General features: G+C 37.6%; 1 protein-coding gene across 5 annotated transcripts in view; it reads right to left on the reverse strand.

The window, feature by feature from the left end:
- Positions 1-7,033: 7,033 nt before the first annotated feature.
- The window catches only part of SRBD1 (S1 RNA binding domain 1), a 123,819-nt gene continuing 102,865 nt past the window's right edge, over positions 7,034-27,987 (reverse strand). For all 5 annotated transcript variants that reach the window (XM_017811773.1, XM_017811775.1, XM_017811772.1 and 2 more), the window contains 5 exons: positions 26,262-26,368; positions 23,004-23,180; positions 21,048-21,200; positions 9,806-9,990; positions 7,034-8,006 (listed from right to left, as the gene is read on the reverse strand). In XM_017811773.1, coding sequence (XP_017667262.1) covers positions 7,717-8,006; positions 9,806-9,990; positions 21,048-21,200; positions 23,004-23,180; positions 26,262-26,368 — 912 coding nt within the window. In that variant the 3' untranslated portion in view covers positions 7,034-7,716. The remainder of the gene's footprint in view (positions 8,007-9,805; positions 9,991-21,047; positions 21,201-23,003; positions 23,181-26,261; positions 26,369-27,987) is intronic.

The raw sequence follows: 27,987 nt of genomic DNA on the forward strand, positions 1-27,987 counted from the left end.
ATATTTTTAAACCTCTGTGTAGCTTACTATATGTCTATTCCTAGGCATATTTATATTTGTCTTGCCAGCAATTAGCCATAAATATACAAAACAGATTAAGCTATGAACATCATTTACCAATAGAAATTAAATAATGGAACAAAAGATGCCACACATATTTATACTTTTGTTCTGCAATGAGTATATTGAAAATTTTCAGCTACAATATACATTTTTTGTAGTCATCAAAATGCCAAGGAGCTCCTGGAATGCTGTAATTAATTACATGTAATACAAAGTTCGCCTCCAAAGTCAGGTTCCCCCATTTTAGTATGACCAGCAAAACTTCAGTTTGAAATCCAGACCAACAACATTAATGTTGTAGTTAACACTCCTTTTACAGCCCACACCATTAGCTTCTGTGCATATGATAAGGAAGCTGATATTACCAAAATACAGCATCACCTGTACCAACTCACCACCTTTATGTAAATTCCATTTGAACAGTGACACTCAACATTTAGGTCCTACTGAAATCTCAGTTCACTAACAGTGGGTCTACATTTGGTTGGGGGTCTCTCCATTTATTTCCTTTTTTATACACAGAATACCATCATTAGCTTCTGTTGGGTACCATTGCAAAATGGGTTTTAAAAAGGGACTCAATGAGCTTACGAAAGGGATCTTGTAATGAGATGCCTGCGATAGAATGGGATTGAACCCACTGGAACTGGACTTAGTCCTACCTTCTGCTCCTATGCAGTTTTTAGTTTCTTGTTTTAAGAACCACCCAGGAGATGACATAACATCTCTGGAAGATCTTCCTTCAGGTTGCAAAGGGCCTAGAGAAAATATCATCCATATACTTATCCTTGGCTTTTTATAGTTATGCTATGGATAGGCACACCACCATTGCCTTGCCTGAGATGAGGTAATCACATAACATTTCCCCTGTGGAACCCATGCCTTGTTTCATGCAGTGGAAGGGCATTCCAAAGGACATGCATAAACTCTTCCCAAATTTCAGGTGCCTGATTTGTCAGTTTAAGCCCTGATCCTTTATTACCTTTTTCCTTGTGTAAAGATCATACAATATCAAGAAGTTCTCCTTGAACAGACAGACAGTTTGTGGAGCGCTACGCCTTCCCCACACAGTTGTGATCCCATAACCACCAAATCAGTTAATACCATAACTGATTATAAGGGAAGTGTTCTAGTATTTCTCACAACAAACCCAGATACAAGTTACATTAAAAGGACATAGAACATATGCTGAAATAATGAAATTGTACTTACACTTGAAAATAAACCTCTGCAGTGCTCTGGTTTGCCCAGAAGTGAATAACTCACTGCAGATTAGAGGGGAAAAAAAAAAAGAATGGGAAAAAAAGACCGGCAGAGAGAAATAATGATAAATCAGTGATATTCTGTTCAACAAAGACAAGAGAGAAGACCTGAAGAAGCCACTCCTCTCCTAATTGGAAAAGAAGCATAACTGTTTCAGAGGGTTTTAACTGTGGGCAACCTTGGTATTGGTGATGAGTTGAAGCTCCACTCCCATAGGTTGGAATTTTTTTATTGTTGTTTTGCTGATCTCTAAAAAGGGCCACATTGTCACTGGTCCACTCGAGTCTGCAAGCAATGGAAGGCATACAAAGTGACACTGGTCCTCCAAGAAACACAGTACTGCAACTCGATCCAAGTGAGAAGCTTAATACTCTGAAATGTGGGAAACAGATTGCAACAGAGACTGTCAAGGATTTCCTATTGCCAAGGCAGACATTTTCCTTTCCTGTCATTTTGAATGACACAAAATTCACTTTCTAAGCTTTATGAATGACATAAAATTTGAAATTAATTTTATAAGCTTTACTATCTGCTCTTCCTTTCCACGAAGAGTGCCCACATATCATCTCACAGAAAAAACTAAGACTCCATCAACAGCAAACATTGAATGATGCTTCTTCCAGCTCTTACATTATCAGTCATTTTGTGTCCCAGAAAACAAAAGGCCTCATAAAACATATTGAAGATTAACATGCCTGGCCTACTGTGGATCAATTCTAAACTAGGCAGTCCATAAGAGACAGCACCCTGAGAACAGGCTCAAATTTAAAACCAGGTAACTATCTCAACTATAGAGCATACCAGGAAAGATGGTCTTTCAGGTATGCAAAGATTCAGTTTCTATAGAGGTAATGAGTACGTGCTTACATAAAGAGTTAAACACCAGTGCAGATCTTAAATTACTGATGTTGTGCACTCTTATAAAAAGAAATTCAACCCAGTATACAAATAGTTGGATTTCCTGCTATTTTCAGCTTTCAACTGGTTCTGCATCTCCCCTCCCACGCACTAAAGATAACCACAGAGTAATTTCAAGCGATCAAATAAAGCTTTGATAAACTGGTCTTTCAAGGACTCTTTCTGCTGGGTATAACTGAGCACATACTTTGTGTTTCTCCCACTTGAAGCCAGTTAGTTCCATACTACATTTTAGTAGCAATATGCACTGATATGAAATATGCAATTTCCATTAACTATAACAAATACTTATACTTAGTTTTTTATCTTCATGTGAGGTACAGGAAGCAGGAGACAACTAGGTTCAGATTCTATTACTACTACATTACCATTACATTACTACCATTTGCATTTCATCATCTTAAATCCATTCCCATAAGACCATTTACTTCTTCAGGATGTTCTTCCCCAAATCCCTCCATTTCCTTCCATTTCCCCTTTCCTGCCCTTCCCTCTCCTCATCACACAAAAAAGCAGCAACAGTGCCAATATACAGCCTCTGGTATGTGGCAGTTTCCGCTCTCTGCCAAGCTATTCCACGCATTTAATTCTGAGGTGAAAATACTTTCCTAAGATTTCACTTCTATTTGGTCTTTGTAAATGACCCCCAAGCATAACAGTTCCTCTCATGACATTATTTCCACATACCTCATTGTGAGTCATATGCAAAAAAATTCACTGCTTGACCACAAAGGCAGACATAGTCTTTACTAGAAACACGACTGCTGATGAGATACGAAAATTCAAAACTCCAGTTTAGCTGATTGCATAGTGAAAACAATTTCCATTTAGTAACATACAAGTGTAGTAGGATAAATGGATCTGTAAGATAAGGATAAAATAACACTTTGACTAACTTTTCTGAGGTGGTGATCTCCTCATTACTTGTTCAAGACAAACAACATCTCCATAATTAAAAGCCTGAACTCAACCAGATTTAATAAAGCTAAAGAAACCATGGGGATCCTCGGTTTACTAAATGTTCCTTTCTTTGTTGTTTCTTCTAGAGAATAACAAGAGAGAGAGAGAAACCAAACAAATATAAATAATAATTAATTGGACTGTTCTGTTGAACACGCCTTAATCTTCTTTAGTTCCAGAAGCTAAATAAGGTAAAAGCTCTAACTAGTGAAACAAGGGGCAAGGCAGCCAATTTCAAAAGCTTGCTATCCCCTAGTCAGGGATAGAGAGCCGGTAAGAGGAAATTTAAGTGCTTTACCCTGAACTTTTGGTTAGGTTTAAAATTCCCAGTGGGATTCCTTGTGCTCTGGGCAAGGCCACCAGCCCTCTCTCATTTTCATATAGTGGAGAATCTCTTAGGATTCTTGATGCAGCTAGAAAACACCCACAGGAGACCTAATAGTTATAGGAACAGCATGAAACACAATAGACCTGATTAAGAGCAGCAATCCCCATTGTGCAAGCTCACACAGAAGCAATACTCCAGCACTGGTCCCTCCCGAACTGAAGAATTACAACTGTTATTTCCAAGTTGCAGAAGCTGTAGTTGTGTTTGTGGTGCAATACATAGACTCCTTACGATTTGCTATTCAATACTCTAGGTCTCTACAGATTGTTATCAGTTGCACAAGTTTTATGAGAAGAGGTTGACCTGTTACAAGTGACTTATATCCATCTGAAAAAATAGCCAACCAAAGTTCCAACATGGATTAGACAGTCAGGTCTTAGGAACAGTTGTGAAAAAGCAGCATGTTCCAACAGCTCCCTCTCAGGAGGTACCTGTAGCCAGCATACAGTTGCAAAATCCACCAGAAGAACCATTTGGAGGCTAAACTGGAAACAGGTAACCAAAATTCTCTAAAACTAGTCACTGAGGTTTGCTGTAAGAAATGCAGAGACATCATTTACTTGCAAAGCTCTCTAGAGTATGGATTCACAAGGATTTCTCAAAATGAAACACTTCTAAACAGTTACAGCTTCTACATGCCCGAGAGGAGGGTGAGGAACAGTTGGGACCACTAAACCAAGGTGCTTTCAAACCTTTAGGTGATCTCTAATGGGGAGGAGTGGAATTACTGACTCGTCTAGCTTTTGCATACCCCTGAGGACACACCAGCTCCCTCATAGCTCTTTAGGAAACCTTGAACAAAACAGAGTAACGTGGACTGGCAAAAGCAAGTGGTTCCATCCACAGTCTTACAGGATTGATAATTTTGAAGTTGGATGTCCTTAAGCAAAGCTAAGTAGCTACATAAATTACCCTCAGGAAGGCTAGAAAAGCAAGGTGCTGTTCAGGCTGAACCAAGAACTCACTCAGCACTCACCTCACAGTGGGTAAGGCTCCTTATATAAAGCTCTGAAATTAAGCAAATATGATTCATGTTTGGTTTCTAGCTTCCAGGCACAGTTTCTAAGTGTATTTGTTGTTAAATAAATACAGACACCAAGTTCAAGATGCAGTACCACAAAGCTGTTAGATTATTTGTTCTCCTGAATTATGCATTACTTTCACCTGGTATGCAGTTTTGCTAATGCAAGTACCCCATAAAGCCCCAAATTCCAGCATGTCTATATGCCATATGGACAAGCTTCTCCAACTGTCTGCTCCTCATGGAAATTCTATTTGTTTTCCTATTGATTTTATTATGTTTAACAGCATACTAAATCATTCCTGAGGTTGACAACTTTCTGGAAAATTGATATATGCTGTCTAAAACTGCCTGAGGCAGGAATAAACCCAAAACAAATGGCTTCTTTTAAACTCTTGATTTGCATTACTACAGCCAGGCATACAAGTGCCATCTTGCTTAGTAGAAGAATTCTTCTCCTTTGTGTAATATCTGAAGCACAGGAAATCTTTAGAAGCTCTTCTTATGGATCTGCATATTAGGGGAAGGTGATTGCAAAATACCAGACTATTTGAGTGAGGGTGGGACTAAAAAAGCAGATTGTCATCCAAGATCAATGGGTGGATTTTCTCTCTGGGGAGAGGTGGAACTATGTGTAGATGCCTTGGAATCTACAGCTTAAGGCAAAAGTAGAATTTTTAATGAGACTTAAAGACTCATATTTAATTCTTCTCCCAAGAAACTGTACTTTAAAGCAATTAAGTAAGATCAGGATGAAGCTGGGGGTTGTTTGTTTTAAAATTTTGAAGGCATCACCATCAAACAGTACGGAATTTGTTTCAAAGACTGGACTTCATCTCAAATGAGAAAAAAATTCTTGGTTCAGAAACTAAAGGGGAAGATGAATTAGAGAAAGCAGTTTTTATGCTTTGATGTCAGAAATCTGAACACCACAAGAATTCAAGAGGAAAATCGATTAAGAAGAAATAATTTTTAAATCTCCAAAGGTCTGAAAAAAACTAAGAAGGTCATATGCACACATTTTCATCTCTGTTAGACTCCCATTAGGCTGTTTTAACTGCTGTGTTCTGGCAAAAAAAGAAAGAAATTGCAATGGAAAAATATTTTTATGGAAAGTAGTTAAGGCACTGCACTGACAAATAATGACACTACATTTGCGGAGCTGCAGACATTTAAGACATATGACATGAAGTCATGTACTTCCCATTTTGGTGTGATTAAACACATTCAAACAAATGGAGATGATATTTTCCTACAGTGCCTGTGATGACACAGAATAAGCTTCTGTGTTCTACTCTGGAGAAACTGAACTACACATGAGTATGCACATTGAATTGTGAGTAAGCAAGAAACCTCCTGTGAGTTAACAGGGAGAAAAATAGTCTCAAGGAGATGTCTTGCATGTAGAGAACCTTGCAGTGAAGCTAGTAAGATCTGTCGCCTTTTTTCCAACCGCTAAATGATCCCATTATCTCCAAAATACACTGTCTACAGCTGGCTCTTAATTTTGAAAATAAAAGCATAGAGCTGGGAGATTAAATCATGCCAACCTTTTCCTAACTAGTATATAGACCCTGTGCCAACAGCTTGTTCTGGTTCCGGCCAGGACACAGTTAATTTTTGCAGCAGCCAGGCAGAAGCATGGCTAGGACACAGAGGTTATTCTATACCACCATTTCATTCCCAGGGGTTGGGGTGAAGGCAGTCTTTTCCAAGGAAAAGGGGTTCCTTCCAGTCAAGTAAACATGGTGGAGGGAGCCGGCCGGTATCGATTGTCTCTTGTTGGGGATGGGGGGAAAACCAGTGTGTGTTAAGTGTGAATCATTTTTTTTCTTCACAAGTACTCTTCACAAGTACTGTTGCTGTTACTGTTCGTTTTCTTATCTCATTGCTGTTTCCAGTAAAGTTTTTTTATTTCAACCAGTGATCTTTGCCTTTTGAAACACCACCAAACCACCACAAAACCAAAAAGTTTCTAGTTGGAAGAAACAAACCTCATGCACTAGGCACTCCTAGCAGGAAACACTAAGCATTCTTACTAAAACAAAAGTCTAGAAAAGCTTTTCAAGCATCTACAACAGCAAAATGATTTTTACAGAGAATCATGCCTTCACAAACATTGTCTGTGAAAACACGTGTTGAAAAATTATTCTCCACTCAGAACAGGCAGAAAAATACATTATATCAAAGATGGAAAAAACATTAATGTCAAGTTGAAGGAATCCAAGACAGAGCAACGTCAGGCCATGGGCTGTAGTCTGGTATTACAGCTCAGGAAAGCGCATAATGTTCAGAAGGTCAGGCAAGTGCATCCTCACAAGCTGCATCCTTAAGTTGAAGTGTTACTGATTGAGAACATGTTGGAAAGAAAGATAACTAGGACTGTTAAATCACTTGTAGAACAGTACACTGACAAAAGATGGTCAGAAGTGTTTTTATTTTGCACAAGAGTAGAACAACCTAAATGTTTTTTGACACTTCTAAGCAAACTTCCTTAAACTACAAGGTACATCCAACTGTGTTAATCAATGATAACTGAACAAGCAAAAACAATACAGGTAAACAGACTTCCTGTAATGTTGGTCAAATAAATTAAAGCTGAATATTTCTGAACCATCAATAGTCTTAGCAGATGCTCTTTTTTCAGTCTACTTTTCAAGCAATGTCATGACCACCTAGCTTAAAAAGATCACTTTTTTCTCCTAGGTGCCCTCTTTGAGACTCTCAACCACAAAACAGACAAACTGAATGGCTGTTTTTTGGGAAGAGAGCTGTAAATATGTCTGCTCATGCAGTATTGACTAAAGATTAAGACAGCAAAACTTGCACAGACAACAGATAAGAGATCTGTCTGACAGCCCACTGGAACTTCATTTGGTCTGCAGACAAAATAACAAGGTTGCTTGGAGGTAATCAAAAAAACTGTTCTAGCAATTATTAACAGAAAGGATTAATGAAATGTGGAAAAACCTAAATTGAAATAAAGAAAGAAAAAAAAAGGCTGAAGGTTTCAACACTCTCATTAAATGCCTCCATCTCCAGAACCTTGCTGACATTACTCATTTACATAATCCTTTAAAATGAGCAGTCACTGAAAACCCTCTCACAAAACACGAATAAGATCCAACGTTATCCTCAATCGAGGAATATCAACATTAAGCACTTTAACTTCAACTCTTTCTCCAGGACCTAGGCCGAGGCTTCTTCTCTTCTTCACTTTAGAAAGTTTTGCTTCAGTTATGTTTCGCACTGGAATCAAACCCGCTCTTCCCACACCAATATCAACAAAAACTCCAAACTGCGTCGCATTTTCAACTTTTCCAGTCAGAACAGCACCAACACTTAAGTCTTCAAAGCACACTATGCTTCTCTTGAAATCAGGTTTACCAAAATCTGTTATAAGAAACAAGAAACACAAGTAAGACTCTGGAGAAAAAGGGTTTCTAAGGTTTCTGAGTTGTTTCCAGATGATAAGAACTCCTCCCAAGGTAGCTCTAAGGTCCCAAGTACTGCTTTCAGAACCTTTTTTAAATAAAGACCTATTTGTGATTAACAATTTATTTCTTGTATTTTATTTATCACTTTAAAAGACTTTGATTAATGGAGTAATGAATATAGTGACTCCACGGTATGAAACTATCATGAGGGGATCAGAAGTGTGTTGTATAGTAGCTAGTGACTGAAAGATTCTCTACTCTCTTTTATTTGCTTACAGATCCACTGCTGGCCAAGGCCGAGCCCATCAATGATTGTGCCTCTGGGATATGTATTTAAAGGGAAAAACCCCCTGTGCAACAGCAATTGCAGTCAGAGAGAGAAGTGAGCACATGTGAGAGAAACAGCTCTGCAGACACCAAAGTCAGGGAAGAAGGAGGAGGAGCTCCAGGCACCAGCTGCCCCTGCAGCCCGCCGCAGTGGAGACCATGGTGAGGCAGGTTGTCTCCCTGCAGCCTATGGAGCCATATGGTGGAGCAAAGATCCACCTGCAGCCTGTGGAGGGCCCCACACCAGAACAGCTGGATGCCTGAAAGAAAGCTGTGACCCCATGGGAAGCCCACGCTGAAGAAGGCTCCTGGCAGGACTTGTGGACCCGTGGAAAGAGAAGAACATGGTGGAGCAGGTTTTCTTGCAGGACTTGTGACCCCATTGGGGACCAACACTGAAACAGTCTGTTTCTAAAGGACTGCACTCTGTGGAAGGCACCCACGCTGGAGCAGTTCATGAAGAACTGCACCCCACAGGAAGAACTCTCGATAGAGGAGTTCATACAGCTGTACAAGTGTAAGAACTAGGCTGTCCGCTCCAGTCATGGAATCTGTCTAAAGTAATACTGAATGTACTAGATCAGCAAAATATTAATATTTCCACCAAGGATTCCATTTTGTTTTTGTGTCCCTATGTTAATAGTCTATCCTATTATACAGACCACCAGAACAAAACGAGACATAGAAAATACACATTTTCAAGATAGCTAGTGGGAAATATTTATAAAATATGCACAGAAACTATTAATGAACCCAAAAAAGGGAGGCAGAAACATTGGTTTGGGTTTTTATAAGCATAAGTTTATTATTTATTACAAGCCTGCATCTTTGCTGCCTACCTTTATCTCTTGTTGTCGTAAGAGAATCCAGCTGTAAGTTGCACTAAACGACAGCATCTCCAGATGTTTCACCTCATTACTTACCTCATCTTTCTTCTCCTCCACCTCAAACTGTTCAGTACTACTGCAGGTTTTAACTAAGGTAGGTCATGAGCCACATGCTACAGTTACACTTGTCACCAAGAACTAGTGCAATAAAAGAGCAGAACTACACACTACCATATTACTGCCCCACAGAACTTTATTACTATTTCACCTTGGTCTCAGCATTCTCCTCTGTGATGGAGAGCCAACACGGATTTAATCAGCATAGAGTTAACATATTGAAACTATTTCATTTGTTAACAGCCATACAACTCCCTTTCCTATGGCTGAAAATGCTGTGATTTAAACAGGATTCACACTCCTTACCTACAGAACTGGAAAGAAACATCTGACTATGATATAACCTTTACCTTGCCTGAGAAAAGAAATGGAGTTTCATGTCCTTGAAAATCTACTACTACTTCAGAAGAAGAAAATGTGCTGTTTTAAAACTGGTAAGTAGAACAATCAAACTGAGATTACAACCTTCCAAACCAAGGTTTACCTGTACGAATGTCATAGCCTTCAGGCTGAGTCAGACCATCAATGATCAGCTGCAGCGTGTGCACTGTGGTATTCAGCCTCTTGGCTGTGCCTTCCAGTCCTTCCCTTTCAATTACTGCACTTACTTTTTGCTGCATATCCGATTTTCCTATGTCATTTGCGTTTCCTCCAATCAAGGATAAAAACCTGGGAAATTCAAACAAAGATAGAGCGATTAGAAACATCCTTTAGTGGGAACTGAACCTTTGCTCTATTTAGGGCTTTTAATTACTTTTTCACTGATGCATGAACAAAATTTTTGATAAAAAACATGAACAGTGAACAGTTTCTCAAGTCCATATCCTCTCAACTCATCACTGATCTGACACATAAATGGAAACTTAGAGTCTATCTGTATTCATGTATCTTCTGGAATAGATTATAAAACTAGAAGCAAAATTTTAAAGTGTAAATAAATCTCTTCTCAGACCAATGATTTAATCTCACGATAAAACCACATTTCATTATGACTGAAAGATGTCTTTTACCATGAAAGTTCCCTAGAAATAAGGGAGAGTTCCATAACACTGTCATTTTTATTGTCACTCTCATTCAAATTAAAATGAATGGTCATTTAGTTAAGCAACAATGAACATTCAAAATATTAAATTAATATGAAGAATCTTTAACCCAACTTAAAAACTTCATATAAAATACCTCCCTTGTCTATGAACTCCATGATTAAGAACAATTAGTTTTTCAGAAACTAGGTAGTCATCAAGTCAAAGTACTCACACACCGTAAACACACACCTTTTCTTATTGTCACATATATACCCACACTGCAAATTGAGACAAATTTGGACTAGCACGTAAAAAGCTGAAAAGAAATACTTTAAAATAACTATGACTTGACCTGTGATCCCTTTTTTTTTTTTTTTAAACAAAAGAAGAAAACCCAAACACAATTACTGAGGTTTTTAATTCTGCCATGTTGGTACATGTCTGAGAAGCACAGAGAAGACAAAAATTCACATGCAGACCCCATCCTTATCAGCAGTGATGCCTTAGACAATGTTTATTTATCACTGAATAAACATCCTTATTTCACTGAAGGACTTGAAAATGTACACCAAGACTTTAATGGATATCAACCAATGAAAATGAGGATGCAGCTCATAGAAGCTAGGACAAATTGTACTAAATAAAGCAATTTTTTCTTTTCTCAGTAGATGCTTCAGTTGTCTGTCCTGCTGCCCTGATCTGCATCTCACCATGAATAAGCCTCTTCTACCCTGCTTTATCATGTTCCTTACTTTGGGACAGAGGCACATACTTTTTTGCATGTTTTCCACCACAGCAGACAGAATTATTGACCCTGTCCTGCAGAGTCCGAGTAAATGTTCCTTCCAAATTCCTAAAAGAGATCTCTCCTTTCTATCCTTATCCTGCTTCTCAACAGGTGTAAAATACCAGCCTCAAAAGAAGTGCTGACCAGCAGGTTCATGCCCTGCACTTGTCAGGAGACATTCCAGCTCTCTTAAGAAAGCAGAAGCCCCTGGTACTCAACCTTCTCCCCTCCCATCCCCCAAAATACCTGCTGTGCTTTTTATCAAAACCTGAGGCTAGTATTTCTTTTATCAGGAGACCCAGTGGGGTTTTTTATTTTTTTTTGTTTGTTTTGTTTTCTCTTTTTTAACCCAAGAAACCCAACTGAGATTATTTCAGCTGGTGAGCAATAAAAAGTTACATGGAGTGAAATACAGAACTAAATTTCTTTTTGAGAAAATATAAATTGAAGAAACATAATTAAAGCAATATCTGACTTCAAGTAAATCACAAAATTAATCTTTGAGCATAAGGGCAAAGCTTAGCTTAAAAATGTCCACTAATTTCACTAAAAGGAGGAACATATGTTCTAAAAGGATGTAACATCTGTTACAACTGGCTGTCAGGACTTCCACTTCTACACTGAGTTTGAGTGCAAGCATAGTGATTTAAGTGTACTGGTTGCTCAAACACAAAGATTTGCATTTAATAGTGATAATTTTCATATTAAATTTTTTAGTGCATACACACCTTTCTTATGGCAATGTATGAAGAAGAAAATTAATAAGGACTCAGGGAATGGTGCTGTTCTCAGGATTAACTGAATTTTGTTTTGACTGTATTTCAACTTTTGACACCACTTTTTAAAGTAGTTTAAGGTGGTTTTGAAGCAAGGCACATAACAAAACAGATATAAAATGGTTTATAATATTAAATGCAAAATTATTTATAATATTAAGTGCATTTTTTTCCTGCAAACTAACAAAAACCCACCACTACTACTCAAATATTTTGTCTAATAATATATATCTGAAAAAAATCAGACATTCTATGAAGCCATTTTCTTTCAATCTCAAAAGAGCATCAAAAGTGGTTGCAATGATAATACTGAAAATGAGCATAGGCCCAGGTGAAGGACTCGTCCCAAAAATACTGGAGGCTGCTGGTTGCTTACACTGATGGATGGACAATGCCACACCAGAGCACTAGTGACAGGCGGCAGCTGCCCCAGCTTTGACTGACGTGCCAGATGTAACATGACAAACCCGACCAGCCTCATGACTCAACCTTCTAAATAATGTATGCTTTACCACCCACCCCTATAAACAAGTTTGCTGACATTCACATACTTGGCTTTATTTCACTTCAAATGGAAACTCAGCTTGAGTACGTCCAAGTAACATTTTCTCACCATTAGAACTTCGCAGAAGCGCATTCGCTTTGTAAATCAATAACGGGGTGGGTTTGGCCACTAGTAAGTGCAACCACATGGAACAGCCAGCACCATATATTGAAAAAACCCTGTTACATACAAAACTGACAAATGTGTGGATAATGCAATCAGAGTGAATGGTGCTATGTGCACACCACTGCAAGAAAACCAGCCTGAAACAGGACACAACCCAGGTGCCTGAGTCTTCAGTTACTATTCATGAAAGACATTTCAACCCCCTAGTCCTTCCCCTGCCACCACTACCCTCCAGAAATCCCAAATTATCCATTTGATATCAAAAAGGATTCCTCATCTAGGCAAGGGTGGTAGGTTTGGGCCCTACGTTATCAATTACAGTTGTGCAAATAACTTATTAATGTGGTTACTGCTCACAATAAAATTTTGGCCCTACCTGAAGGTGATGCTTAAACAAGTCTAAGTACAGGAGAAGTCCCATCAACTTCTACAGAATTTTAATGCTCTAAAAATCAAGCATTTTGTTAAGGATATTTCAGAATTATGAGGTACTTATTATAGGTAGAACAGAGCACTGTAACAGAGCCCAGCATGGACATACATACAGAAGAAATACTCTTTATAAGAACCAATATTATTTTTACTTTGGAAATTCTCACATTTCAAGGATAGGTTTTGGTAAAAAACTATGTATTAAAGTATTTCCAAATTAAAGCAACTCAGTGATTACAGATGCAGGTAGTTTTAAAAATATTGTTGAATCCAGTTATATATTTAATGTATCATTTTCATTGAAATGAACATAGCCTGCGGGCACTTGGAATAAAAAAAAAAATCAGTATAAAGCACACATCTCTGATTGAACAGTGGTGCATTATATTGATCATTTCTATTTTTAAATGTCATTGCTAAGAACAAAGTTAAATGTTTCCTTATTAAAAAAAGCAACCCAACAACTTCCTTCAAGAGTTATTTCAAGGTCACAGTAACAACAAAAGTAACAACTCCGAAGTCAGAAAAAAAGGGACATAGTTGGTAATATGACTGGGATATGGTCATGTAGGAAAAGAGAGGTTTCCCTTAATTTACATATTTTGATCTTCATAAAGTTAAACTATATCACTACAGTCCTTAAAATATCTCATCCTATTTGTAATTGACAGTTCCAGCTGCACAACATAGAATACGAATGATCTGTGCAAAAATGAAAGCCCTTCAACTATTTTCCTGCCTAAATATATGAAATAAATAATATGTTGCAGTAGTTCAAGTGCTATGTTTATCTACTACAAAGATAAGACCTAAAGAAAAGTTAACAGAAATGGGAAAGATGGGATTTTTTTCTGAAGTGAGGTAATTTTTATAAGACATACTACTCTCACTTCCTCAAATGCTGAGTATCTGAGTAAATAGTGGACTTTCTGCATAATATACATCAACTCAGATAAAAGCTACCAGAGTCTTAGGAGAGTCAGAACAGAGTGAAATTTAACTGGTTTAGATCTTTGAGTTTTATGGTTTTGAGATTTAGAGGATACTCAGAAACCTCTGCAATGACCTTAGTTTTAAAAGCAATCTTTGCAGTCTTACAAGACCTGCAGAGAATGGTCATGGATAAGTCACTGATGTTTTCATTTAATACATAATTTCATCCATCTTACCCAGATAAAGAAAGAAAAGTAGCATAAATGTAACAAATAAGCACATCATGTTCACTTAACATACACATCTGCACAAAATTACAGCACAGTCCTTGCAATGCTTAAAAGATAATGCAAATTTCGGTGGAATGCAAAAAACAGTCAGAAAAGAGTAAAAATACTACCAAGGGAAGCCTCCAGTAAATTTTTAAGAAGTTACTCTAACCCTCCCTGAAAAGCTTCTTATAACGTGCAGGAGTTCAAAAGCTTTGCAAGGGCTTTAGTCACAGTCATTTCTGTTTTATGTAATCATTTCCAGCAACACGACTTAAGAGCTGGGAGTACTGGATTCATTACATTACAGCAACATGATATGCCATTACATCTTGTCACAGTGCACACATGAATTAATGGTAAAGCAACATAATCACTTTGAAAACAAAACAACTTCGCATCAGCATGCACTTTGTTAGGTAAAATGCACATTTATGACAGTAGCAAACAAGTTGTGCAGACACGTTTTAGTAATGTTTTGAAGTGCAAAAGCATTATTTGTATAATGCAGACGTTGACTGCCCTTGTTCTCATGAGTGATAGAGATCCTCAATTTTTGACTACTGATGCAGATTATATATCAAACAATATTTGTGCATTACTCTCTGTAATTAATTGCTAGACACAGAAAGCTAAAGTTTCAAACATATCTAAAACTACTTACGTGGTTTAGCCAGACAAGGTTATTTAACCAATATATTTTTTCCCAAATGCATAAATTATTAATATTTGACTGCATGCAGAAGGCCAGAAAACCCTCAGTTTATGACATTTTGAATGTATAAATCTAAGAAACAATGAGTTTTTAAATCAGAAAAGAAATTCAGACACAGTTACACTGCAGCACAGCCACTTTGTTACCATACCATTAGGCACACTGTTGTTAGCTGTTTTCATGACTACTGATATATCACATAACTGGAGCGTAACCCAAGATACAAAATAGTGAAACATGATTAGCTATCCACAAAGAACTAGTACTACAGTTATTGGAGATAATTCCATTAAAAAGGTCTTGTGGAGTTTTTTCCCATATTTTTTTTTAAATGCAACCAGTGGGAAATTATGTAAGTTCCAAAAATTTCAACAAATTAAAAAAATACCATTTGATTTATGAGTCAAGTATTTATAGTGTAACTGGAGCATAATTCTTTGTTATTTCCAAGTTCTTCTAATCATTCTTGTTAACTGTATTTTACATCACATGAAAGTTTTAAAATGTCTTTATTGGATGGCAATTAGAGAAAGTCTTTTCTGCTCTTCTGTTTATTGACAAGATAACTGTCAAAAATATGCCCTCTAAAAATCCAGCTAAGTTAGTAGTAAATCCATGTGAATGAACTGGCCTTCTAAAGTGATGAATACACTCTATTATTTATTAGACTTAGTGGCCCTAATTCTGCAAGTGTTCCCCCTAATTAGGGTTAGCCATTTCCTAATGGAAATAATGATAAAGGTTCCTTAGTTGACTGAGCTTCACTTTTTCAAGATTTTTTTAAAAGAAATGTAAGACTTTATTAAATATTATTTTGCACATTAAATAGCTTAAATACATACACGTGTGTGTCCATGTAACTACAGTCTCATTGAAGTGGACAAACGATGTTCCTGATGACTTCTTAGTGAATTTAAGGAAAGGCATCCTACTACAGCACCAGCTCCTATCCTCTGTAAAATACTCACATGTAGACTACATTGTTAAATAGAACACAGCAATTTGTTTTCATTACTCAAACACCACACCAAGTAACTATTCCCCCCGACTTCTATTCCTCTTAAGCATTGCCTCAGTTGCTCAGTGACAACTAAGGGACCTGATCAGAGGCAAGCCAGCCTGACAGAGCTGGAAATGCCATCAAAGGACAAGTGTCCAGTTGCATAAAGGGCAGTAGAGGAAGTCCTCTTTCTTTCGGTGGCCTCATCAGCAGTTTTCCTTCTGCATTTTCATATATGCCAGTACTTGCCTTCAAAGTTAGCAAATGCAGCTTTTCAGCCTAGCAAATGAGATACTATGGATCAGCTGTTACATTCACCCATGAAGAATACTGGAAACACCAGAGATATCTGAAATACAATTGATCTGCCTATGATGGAATATAACAGGTTTTCAACATAAATGCCTTGCTGAAATGAGTGCCAAATCAAAATGTTTAACTTCAGTGAAGAAAAAGCACATGAATGAGTGCTTGTTGAATTCTCCTGGTATTTTGAAGTCCTGCTGGAGATATCAAGCAGCATCACATGACATGACAAGGTATCAAGCAGCATTCACAGACATGAATCTTCACTGCAAGTCACTCTGCTCAATATATCCAAAACTCTTCTTAAGGTATAACCAACCTCAGTGAGCAGGACTTTCCTCTACCAGGTACAAGGAACATCCTCACCTGCATTATTCTAAATCAGAGCTTTAGGTCTTTTATACTTGCAAAGTATTTCTATGTCAGGCTAAAATACAACCTGTCTGCCAGATGCTGCAAACTGTGAGCAGCAAAAACACATTCTGAGTGCCAACCTTTAGCAAAAAGCATTTTTATGAGATTTAAATAAAAAAATCAGCAAATGTTAAAATTCAGTCATATGAAACCAACAGCACCCAGCAGACTGATAGAACAAAGAAACAACACTGCATTTTCTTTCCAACATTTTGGTTTATAAGTATAACCTGGTTGTAACTTTTGGGGACTTCCTAAATGTTTCCTCAGTTTTCCTACCAATTCTTTTACAATATGTACCAAGAAATTGGATATGCTCTACATATTGTATTAATTGTGGTGATTGCAGAAGATTCTGCCACTATAAACTGGTTTTCACATATAGACTTTTAAGAAACTTAAAGTACAGTTTTGCTTCGGAGAAAAATAGGCTGTCTATAAAGTTTTGAGGTTTTAGGAAACTCTGATTCAAAATATTTAGAGGTGTTCGTAAGCTTGATCACTGCACATGCCAAAGCCAAGCTTTGACAGCGTGGAAACCATGAACAAAAATGTTTTGGTCTTCTGCAGAGTGTGTTAAATCACCAGTAGGATGTTTTCCAATTATTTTACAGAAATTGCACAGATTTTTAGTTAAGATGCTTAAATGCCATAAATCAATCATACCAGCACCATTTGTGCCACTGCAGTAAAGATTACATCAGTGTTTCCATTATAAAAACCCTATTTTTCAGGGGTTTCTAATTCAGCCATAAAAATTGGCTACAGCCTGAAGTTTGGCAACCAAAATCACCACTTGGGAGTAATTCTTTTAACTGTATTTTTTTTTAACGGATTGGCTTTTCAAGATACAAAATAGTTCTGAAAAAGAAAATTAGTGGTTTCAAATTTGGTGAATTTCTATCCCTCAAAAACATTGTTTTAAAACTGATAATTTTGCATGTCATAAATCTGTAATGTGGGCTGCTGCCTCTGGGTAATTTGGCTATAAGCAGTGGATAAAAATCACCAGTTTATTTAATTTAAAAATAAATGCCATTTTCAATGAAAACTTTTAATCCAATAAAACTTTCACAAACTCCTTTCTCATAGCAAGATGCGGTAGACCTTGCATGAGAAAGCCTTTATGACTCATTTATGCAGTAGCTATTCCATACATCTTAATTTTTGTGGCAAGAGGTACAAAATACTGTATTTTGATGCCTTGAATCAAACCAGTTCACCTCCTTCAAGACAACAATTCTGCCCTTTTGTACCACCTGTGAACTTGACATGGTCCCTGACAAAGTTCTGCGTAAGCACAGAAAAAGAAAAAAGAAATACTTTTATAGGAGTAAAGCACCAGAATTCCTTTAAAATGTACTTTGTTTAAAATTTTATGTATTAAATACTCACATCTAACAGTCTAAATTTTTCTCATGCATTTTAATTTAAGATATAAGAATTATCAATTAAGTTTCAACCTAGTTTAATTCTAACATTTAAAAAAGTCCTTCAGATGCTGGCTAATTTCAGTAAGACCCCTCAAACCAACACCACGAACATGATTTGATCTTCAGGCTCTCAAAAGCTTTCTCATGAATGTAGGCTCAGCAAAAGGGAATTACAAGCCCACTCCCATCCACTGTCTGTCAGCAAAACTTGTCAACAGCACCAATAAGCTTTGGACTGACTTCTCCGTGGAGTCTGAATTCCTGGTAGAATTTTTTTCTTAATTCTTATTTAGGCAGGGGAAAAAAAGGTTTGGAAAGCCATTTTCGTAAGTTCTAAGAAGCTTAACAGCTCATATTTTTTTTTTGAAAAGTCATCTAAAATATATAATCATTGCTAAATTATAGCATTAGTTGCTTGAGGGGAGGATGCCTGGTTTATATTTAGCCCTTATGTCACCAGTGTCAATTTTTAACACTACACTTCTTGGCTTTTGTCAGTTTGTTTCAGAGCTGTATTTTCTTTTCTTGAAACAGCTATTTGCAAAGAAAAAATTTGCCTTCTTCCCCACACCATAATTGTGATATCAAGTTGATGCATATTCATACAATCTATACCATAGAAGCTATCACCTCCATATTTAACAAGCTTTTAGGGAAACTGTCTTTTGATTGCAAGAAAAACAAAAATACAAATACTGTTGAACATAGAGTACATTCTTAGAAAGCCCAGAAAGCACTTTGAGACTTTTTTTCTCCACACATCGCACTACATGTACAGGTATTCATAAATGTAAGAAGTCAGACAACAGAGAAAGAGCCCAAAGAAAACAAAAAACTGTTTCAGTTAGTTACAGACAGATGCTATGCTTACTAGTTTTGGTGTTTCATTGGCAAATATTGTAACTGTTGTTTTATATTTGTTTTGTAATCAACTGAAAATCTTTTGCATTAAAAACAAAACAAAAAAAACCCCTACCCCCCAAAAAAACTCTGTATGGTACAATATTTGCAACACACATTTGGACCTAAACACTTCACCTGAAAATTCAATCTAGGAAGACAGTGTTTGGTGAGAAACAGAAGAGACACTGGCACAGCTGGAAACTTACTGCAAAACAATTGCATTAGCCAAAGACGGATGGCATGACAGGTAACACCGGTCTTCAGCCATGTAATACTTCTGCAATGGCTTAGAAGTCCCATGAGTTTGAACTTGAGCACATTTGAAGAATCAGCAAGTGTTCTAAGCAGTGCTGGCTGTGCAATAGGTGCCAGCCTCCTCCCTGAAACCTGTACAAGCTTGTGACTCAAACCACTATCTTGGTTGAGATGTAAAAGCTGTGTTCATTAATTTTCTTTATTCTATTTTTTTAATAGTGCTAATCCTGGGTTCCCAGTCAAATTCCAAATCACGGTTATATGATCTGTGATACATACTAAAATTGTCTCCAGAATTTCAACTGTATATGTGAATATCTGTCCTACCCTGTGCAGTAATAACCCCATTCACCACTTGAGATATAAAAGTAACCTGTGCTGCTCTGGAAACCAAGTACCAATTCTTTACTTTCTGACAATATTGTATGTAGGTAAATTCCTGTAGTATTCCACCATTAACTGGATATACTTCTCTGCTACTTGAAGCAATCTTTCCACATCAGCCTTTAAGTAAAGCTGGTAACATGTGAACACTTCACTGAGTATTTTATTAGCAGACTAGGGCTGGAAAGCTAAAAACCAAAACCTGAGTACTTGAAATTTAAATTGAATGAAACTTAATACTGAAAATCAAAATTAGTTTTGAATAACCGATTTATATTCATTTTGCACATTAACTCTCACAACTCAATAATCTCCAGTTGGGGTGACAGGATGTTCACCCTATAAGTCATTTACCAAACACAAGATCATTAAGATCAGGACCTTGACTGATTTTTTTCCGCAGCTATGCACAGGGCAGAGAATTAGTAAAAAATGGTGATGCGTAAATAAAAAAAAAAAGGGAAATGGTCATGGAAAAGGAGAAACCAGTTACCTACACACTGCACAATGGGCATGGACTCTAGCAGGAAATTGCATGGTGGTCCTAGAATCAGGCACAAAGAAGAATGAACTGTGGCAGGGAGAGGATGGAAGCAAAAGTGCACTGCATGCCTAGCAGCAGAAGGAAAGCACGAAGACCTACATACAGGAAGAGAGAACAGGGCATACCCTGAAGGGAAGGTGTCCTGAAAATGCAAGGTCCTGTACAACTTTTTCAGGTAAAGACTCAAGCTTCATGAATTCAAAAATTCAGCGTGAGGTTTAAGGATGGTTTTGTTTATAAAACAGGAAGCACGAGTTTGTTTCTTCAGGAACAGTATTCTCAACAGAGATCGTAAGAATCTTAAAGCATCTGGCTACTGGCTCCAGCACTTTTTAAGAAAAGAACCTGTTCAGCATAAATCACTTTAAAAATAAATATACACTCATTTGTGGTAGGTGATAAGTTTTCTGGAGAGGAAAGAGTTCAATTTCATCCAGGGCCGACAGAAAAGATCACAGCGTATACCAGGATTTACCAGCCACAGTACATCCTAACCAGAGGCACTCATGAATTCCTAATTACTTTTTTCTGACTTACACGAAAACCGTTCTCTTCTTTTAGCCAAAGGTCACTCAGTAAAACAATCACAGTGACTCAGTAAAACAATCATGGTGTTCATGTATGTGGGAACTTTATATATACATCTTAATTAGATCTTGCAATATCAGAATTTAATTTTAAAGGTTCATAGTAATGGTAGTTGCTCACATGTGTCTGAAGCAGACACACGTCTCCTTCTTCTTGAAGAAAGAGGAGAAAGCATCAAATTAAAATAAGTATTCCTGTCTCAAAAGGCTGAGCAGACTGTTGACAGAAAAATCAGTACTTTCATTTTAAAAATTGATGCTGTCAATGCTTCAAAAGCTTTCCCACTACTTACCTCACTGCAAGGTTGTAAGATTCTGGATGAATACAAGTTTGGTCCAAAGGATTGGGCTGTTGCCAGGCACATGGTATTGGTTTACTCTTCTTTTTACCCAGAGCACCTGCTTTCGTCAAAAGTGCACGACTTCCAAGTTCAGTTTTCTTATTACTGCCAGAAATCAAAAATGGACATGTCATTCTCAATGAAGATGATCCTAGGCCAGTGTCCCCGCATGAAACCAACATACTTTTCCCCCTGAAGTTTCTCTTAAATAAAAAAATTGCTCAGAATATAGTAAAGGCATCAATGACTCCTACTGCAAACACTCCTTTCGTGCCTCTTTGTTTGTTTCCTAAACCACAAGTAGTCCCTGCTTTTGGAGGACAAAACAGAGCATACTGAAGGACCTGGAACTAGCACTGGTCCTTTGGATTCTACTCATCAACTGTTGACCGAAATGCAGACAAAATTTTCTCTTTCCATATCAATTTTTAAAATAATCACTATTTGTTCACTTAAGTAGAAAGCACAAGAAGTATTTTGTACAACACTCTACAGCCACCAACATGATTAGAAAGGACAAAAATGAAACCTTCTTGAAATCCATTTCAAAAGTTTTTATTTTGTCACTTGGACCCACAAGAAATGTTCTGGAGGTGATGGTGTTAGAGCTTTATTTGGCCCCAAACTCCATTTCTCAGGTTATACAGTGTTCTCAAGTTTTATGGAATCTGACCAAGATCAGAATCATGCTCCAGCAAGGTAAAAAAAAAAAATATATCCGAAACAATGTTCACATTTCACCAGTAAATATTTTGGGGAAAAAAAAAAAAGCCATCAGCCTTTCTTCCTCTCTTGTATTCCAGCATTCACTAGAACACATCTGTACACGGTAAGACCTATCGATCATATACAGCCTTGGAAGCAATTTCTTTGGTCTTCTGGTGCTTACAGTGAGCACCATTTGGCCTGCAGCATATGCTTCCCTGCCAGATGGGCAACCAATCTGTATACCTTCCATCTGGGCAGTAAGCCAGTCCTAATGTGCCTACCTCCTGCCTGGAAGTTACGCATGTGCTCTTTGGCCAGCAGCAATTGGGAATACAGTATTGCTTCTGAGCATTGGGTTGGCTAAAAAACAGCATGTGCTTCCCAGGAAAATATTTTTTGAGAAGAGCCACTGGCAAAAGGGTGGGTGCGGTGCTACCACTGTGCCCTTTCTTAGTACTTTATTTTGGAAGGAGAAATGAGAAAGGCAGGAGAAGAGAAATTGCCCTAGAAAGGGCATTTTCAGTTGTAAAAAGGAAAGATTTCAGATCAAGAGGATCACTAAGAATGGTTACAAGTGGAAAAGACTTGGTACAGAATTAGGGAATGAGATGACAGGGATGAACATGACCCCCTGTTGAAAAACTGAGCTTGGGAAAAGGCCTCACATATTTGAGACAGAAGGCAGTTGTATCACGCTTGCTAGGCAGAGGAGTATAACACAGACAGAGTTTGATCCAGGCAGTTATTCAAATTCCTCTCTCCAAGTTAAGGAATTGAAACTCTCAAAAAATCCGCACTAGTTTACTACCATTAAGTTCTGCCAAACAATCTTTACAAAATTAAATTAATTAATTTACAAATCTCTAAATTATGCCTGAAAACACAAGACTAAAGTTTTAATGTCTCAGATCACAATACTGCTGCATGACAAGTTTCTTCTACCAATTCAGTGACAGAATTTTAAATTACATTTACAAATTTATCGAAACCCTGACTTAGAGGACTAGGCTAATAAGTCATGACTATTCAGAGGAAGAACTATCTTCAACCACTGACTTCAATAAGTTTATTTGTTGTCCTTCAGAGCACAAGGGTCTAGGATTCCTCGAGTCTCAAGTTTGAATACAAAACAGAAAAGGGGACAAAGTCGTCTTGTACTATTTTGGATAATTCAGTCAGAATAGGTAAAATCTCTATTACCTGCAAAAGGTCTTTATATATTCTTGATTGAATCTGATGAAGCCAGCACACTGTTGGAAGGATTTGGGACCCAAACCTTTAACTTCTTTGAGCTGTTCTCGGTTTATAAACGGTCCGTTCTTCTCTCGCCATTCAATTATATTTTTAGCCCTGTTAGCATTCAGTCCTGCAATGTGTCTAAGAGAAAAGTTCACAAAATACTTTAATTACCATCAAATGGTCATTAATGTAAGTACTATCCATTACAAGGATACACATTTCTGTAGAAAATCTGGTTGACCAAACTTAAAAACTGCTAAGAAATTAGCAAAAAGTCACCCAGAGCAAAGGCATCATCTGAAAAAGGATCCCTTCTCGTAGTTCTATGGAAGGAATCCACTCAAGTCAACAAAACTTAGCATAGCAATATGGTTTTGCACATGCTTAACTAGTAAGCCAGGGATGTGTAATTTATGATCTGTTGGCTATTTCTGTAACACCAATTCAATTTGTCATGTCTTATGGCCTTCCCCCCAGCTGCCCTCTTCAGGAAACAACGTGGGAGGAGAGTTCAGGACAGATAAATTGTTCCTGTATGAACACCCTCCTCTCAGCTCTTCCATTGGTACCAAAACATCTTGCCCCAACATGAAGGGCTGATGTCTGCTATCCAGAAAGAGAGTGGCTGGGAGCAGCTTGCCTTCCTCACACAATTTAACCAATCCACAAAGCTTGTTTCTTTTCTCTCAGCTGTTCTTGAGATAAAAAGCAGCTGGGAACAAGATGCTTGAGTTGTTCTGAGTGTAACTTGGATCTGGCAAAGAACTTACCTGTGAAGTGCAACAGTAGTTAGCCAAGTTCCTTCAGGAAGCAGTGGCTTTGCTGCACATTTTCTGTATGTACATGTGAGTGCAACTTTCTGTGTATGGAGTATGCTAATCACTGAAAGAGGGAAATGAGCTCTCATGGGCAGTTACTCCTGGCACTAGAGAAGGAAATGTCACCCACTAGGTTCCACATCAGATGCCACTGCTTTAAGTCAACGGCAGCAGAGATCTGTTTGCAGAATGGCATGGACCAGTTCCAGAAAAACACCACCAGCAAACAGTAAAAACTCCAGAAAAAAGAAAAAAAAATCTTTCCATTATTCTAAGTCTCAAGCAAAAGTTAAAAAAATAATCCAAAGTTGGTGAAAGCTCAGAATTAAATTGGAGGGACACACTTTTAACCACAGTCAGAATATTAATCATTAGGAATGGAATTTTCTTCAAAAATTTCTTAGAAACATTATGAAATCCGGCTTATTTACACTGACACATCACAGCACACTGACACAAAGGCACATCACACAGTTCACAGAATTTTCCACTGACGATCTCAAGTCTTTCAAGCACAATACTCACCAGTAATGCAAACACTGTAGCACTGTCATCCCTTCCATGTGTAATATGTGTCCAGAAGTATATTTGAAGCATCAGAAACCACAAGCAGAAAGCCCTGCTCATGGTACAATCTAGCTAGGGTGACAATTTCATGAACTGCATGACTGAGGGAAACTTACAGTGCACCTACACAGAGTAGCAGAACTGAACTGCTGAGGATCAAGTTAGATCCAGAACTTGATGCTGGCACATGCACATAAGCATTGTAAGCCAGGTTAACTAGACCACACAAAGTACTTATTCAACGTGGTTATCACTATAACCACGTCTGGACAGGGTCACCCCACATTCATAAGTTTTTGAAGAGTGTAGCACCTCAGGCTGATGGTTTATCCTGAAGTGCACAAAATAACTGTATCCTGCAGAAGGCTGGCAATGCTCACCTCTTGCATGGCCTCACGTAGGCTTTGATTCATGGAACATAAAAAAAACCATATTAGAGACTGTCCAAAGGAGGGCCATGAGGATGGTGAAAGGTCTAGAGGGAAGACCTTATAAGAAGCAGATGAGGTCACTTGGCTTGTTCAGCCTGAAGAAGATGAGACTGAGAGGAGACCTCATCACAGTACTACAACTTCCTAAGGAGGAGAAGTGGAGGGGTAGGTACCAATCTCTTCACTCTTGTGACCAGTGACAAGACTCAAGGAAACGGCACGGAGCTGAGTCAGGGGAGGTTTAAATCAGATATCAGGAGAAGGTTTTTCACCCAGAGGGTGGCTGAGCACTGAAACAGGCTCCCCAGGGAAGTGGTCACGACACCAAGCCTGTCTGAGTTCACGAAGCATTTGGACAATGCTTTCGGGCACAGGATGTGATTCTTGGGGTGTCCTGTGCAGGGCCAAGAGTTGGATTTTGATGATCCTGATAGGTCCTTTCCAGCTCAGCATATTCTATCATTCTATTCTATGATTCTATGGATGAAAATGGGTGCATTTGCCATTTAGGTACTGCTTGCTTTCTTACTAAAAGGTGATCTAAATTTGAAAGCAGGTAAGATAGAAGAAATCAGATATCAGGCTAAGGGCTGGGCATACAGAAAAAGAATATGGAAGAGAAAATATAAAACCAGAATGAATAGAAAGAGACCCTCTTTCAAAATATGAAAAGATGTTTTTAAGAACGATAAGGGGTAAAAGATTAAAATATAGAGCTAGCAAGAATACATTTTTCCTAACTTTGATACCTAATATAATTTTCACTACCAAGATTTTGGACATTCTTTTTCTTTCTCTCATACTATGGAGGATGACACCAACAATTTTGCTCTTCTGAAGAGTTTGTCACCTAAACCGCACTGAACTCTACACGCTCAAGAAGGAATGAGCTTTTACTTTCTAACCAAGAAAAATAAAGTACAGAACATTTTCCAAGTAAACATGGCATGACTACCGAAAAAAAACCCCAGTAAATTTTTCAAGTTTCCCCTTAAATCTTTCCTTTTCTCCTTTCCTCGCCCAACTTTTACAACTTGTTCCACTTAGCAGTACCTATAAAAATACCTTCTAAGAGACAGAAAGTACATTTGAAAATCCCTTTCTCAGTGTAAAAACACAAATTAATTATATCACGTTTTTCTAAAATTGTAGTGTTGGCTCAAAATCTTTAAATACCTGTTTTTCTCTGAAGAATAGTTCTACCCTGGAGAATAACACAGATCCTTAAAAAGTGACTCCTAATGATTCAGTAAAATACTGTCTTACTGTGTCATTTTCATGTAATTGGAAGTTTAACACAAGAGCCATTTGCTCCAGCTGAGCTTGAGTCAGATGGCAGACTAAACAGAGACTCTGTGATCCAGAGCCATGTAATTACTGGAATAGGAAAATGTTTTACTCACCTTAATAGTATTTCTGAGCAGATGTTAATATCAACTCCAACAAAGCTAACACACTCTTCAACCACACTGTCCAGAGTTGCTTTGAGCAAGGTCTGTGATACATCATGCTGAGAAACAAAAATGGAGATACTGGGTTACTGAAGTATCAAAGCATACATAAATAAGAACTCTAAACAACACTAACATTATTAAAATAGTTGATGGAACTTATCTATATCTTATGTGAGGGTACTAGTTAAAAATATGAATTGTAGAATATATTTTTAGAAGGTCTCCAGTATCTATTTACAACATCTTTGTCATGATACAGATCTCTAGAATAAAGACACTCTTCATGTCCCTGTATTGTTTTTAATAACTATTTCCCTGCATCTTGTAAAACTAAACTGTATTAAACACATGATTACTCAAAAGGAATAATGCTTCTAGTCATCCCCTATGTCTTGTCTTTAATCTGACATTTATTTACTTAAAAAATCAGTTTATTAAAAATAAGATAATATTTTAAAAATAAAGATCACAAATGCTGTACTTTGGCACCTGCACACACAGACATTTGCAAGATTTTCCAATTTATGAGCATCACACTACAGTATAGTTATTATTTACTAAAAGAATAAGCCAGGTATTGTATGAAGGTGGGCAATTCATAAGGTCTGTATCAACCCCATAGCAACAGAATGTTTCAGATTTTGAACAGATACTTCTAGGAAGATTGGCAGGTCCTTGACCGAAGCACCACTAATGGAAATTCTTCCAGTTTTTCCATTACTGTTCATAGAGTTTTCCCCCTTTCCTCCTGAAAAGAAAATCAGTCACACTTGTCAAAGTTAAAAGTTCTGAAGCTCTAAGATTTCTTTTCCTCTTAAATGTAGGCATACTTCAATCTGTAACTGCTAGATCCCCACACAAGCCCACCAGTGCTTAGAAGTCTGACCTGGAGGGAGAAGCCTCTCTAAATGCAGGAGCTAATTCAATCACTATGTTGGCTTAGCTTCAGGGCTCTTATACATCACTCATGTAAATCTGGGTTGATCTGTTGTGGTTTCATGATGCATTCATTTAGGACATCAAGCTGGATCCAAGCCAAGACCCCAAACACTTCATCCACTACTTTGTTTTACCTTCTAAGCCATTCATATCTTTTAAAGATTTCATGGTTAAGTTTAACATGTCAATAGCATCAATCCCAATCTACTGACACTAGTAGTTCATCAAGCAGTGCTTAATAACTGAAAAAATCGTAAAACTTCAGGCAATGTATTTCACAGCTCTCTATTTCAGGTAATGTGATGTATTTTTCTTGATGTGATACATAATAAAGTTACTTACAAACAAGAAGCTCATATTTCAGCAATATTACTTCTCCTATATAAACTCTAAATGCAAAAAAATATGTACATGTATAACTACCAGCATTTGCACAGAGTCTTGGTCCTACAGCCACAAAGCTTACTTGTACACTTGGCAGATCAAACATCAGTTTCTACTTACTGAAGTGTTGCTACTACAACACAATAACTTCTTTTTTGAATAAAGAAATATAAATAAAAACCCACACCTTTAAATGAAGTCCTATATTTCTATTTTTCTGACTTACTGAAGATGCAGCTTCTCTTAATGAGGATCTTCTATATATGCTCTCCTCCTCCTGGCATCAGCTGTGTAATATACTAGAGCTACAGGTTTCCAGCTCACATGCACGCTCTTGCAAGGATGTATTTAT

Source organism: Lepidothrix coronata, unplaced genomic scaffold, assembly GCF_001604755.1.
Source record: "Lepidothrix coronata isolate B3197 unplaced genomic scaffold, Lepidothrix_coronata-1.0 Scaffold33, whole genome shotgun sequence".
In the NCBI taxonomy this organism is placed as follows: Eukaryota; Metazoa; Chordata; class Aves; order Passeriformes; family Pipridae; genus Lepidothrix; species Lepidothrix coronata.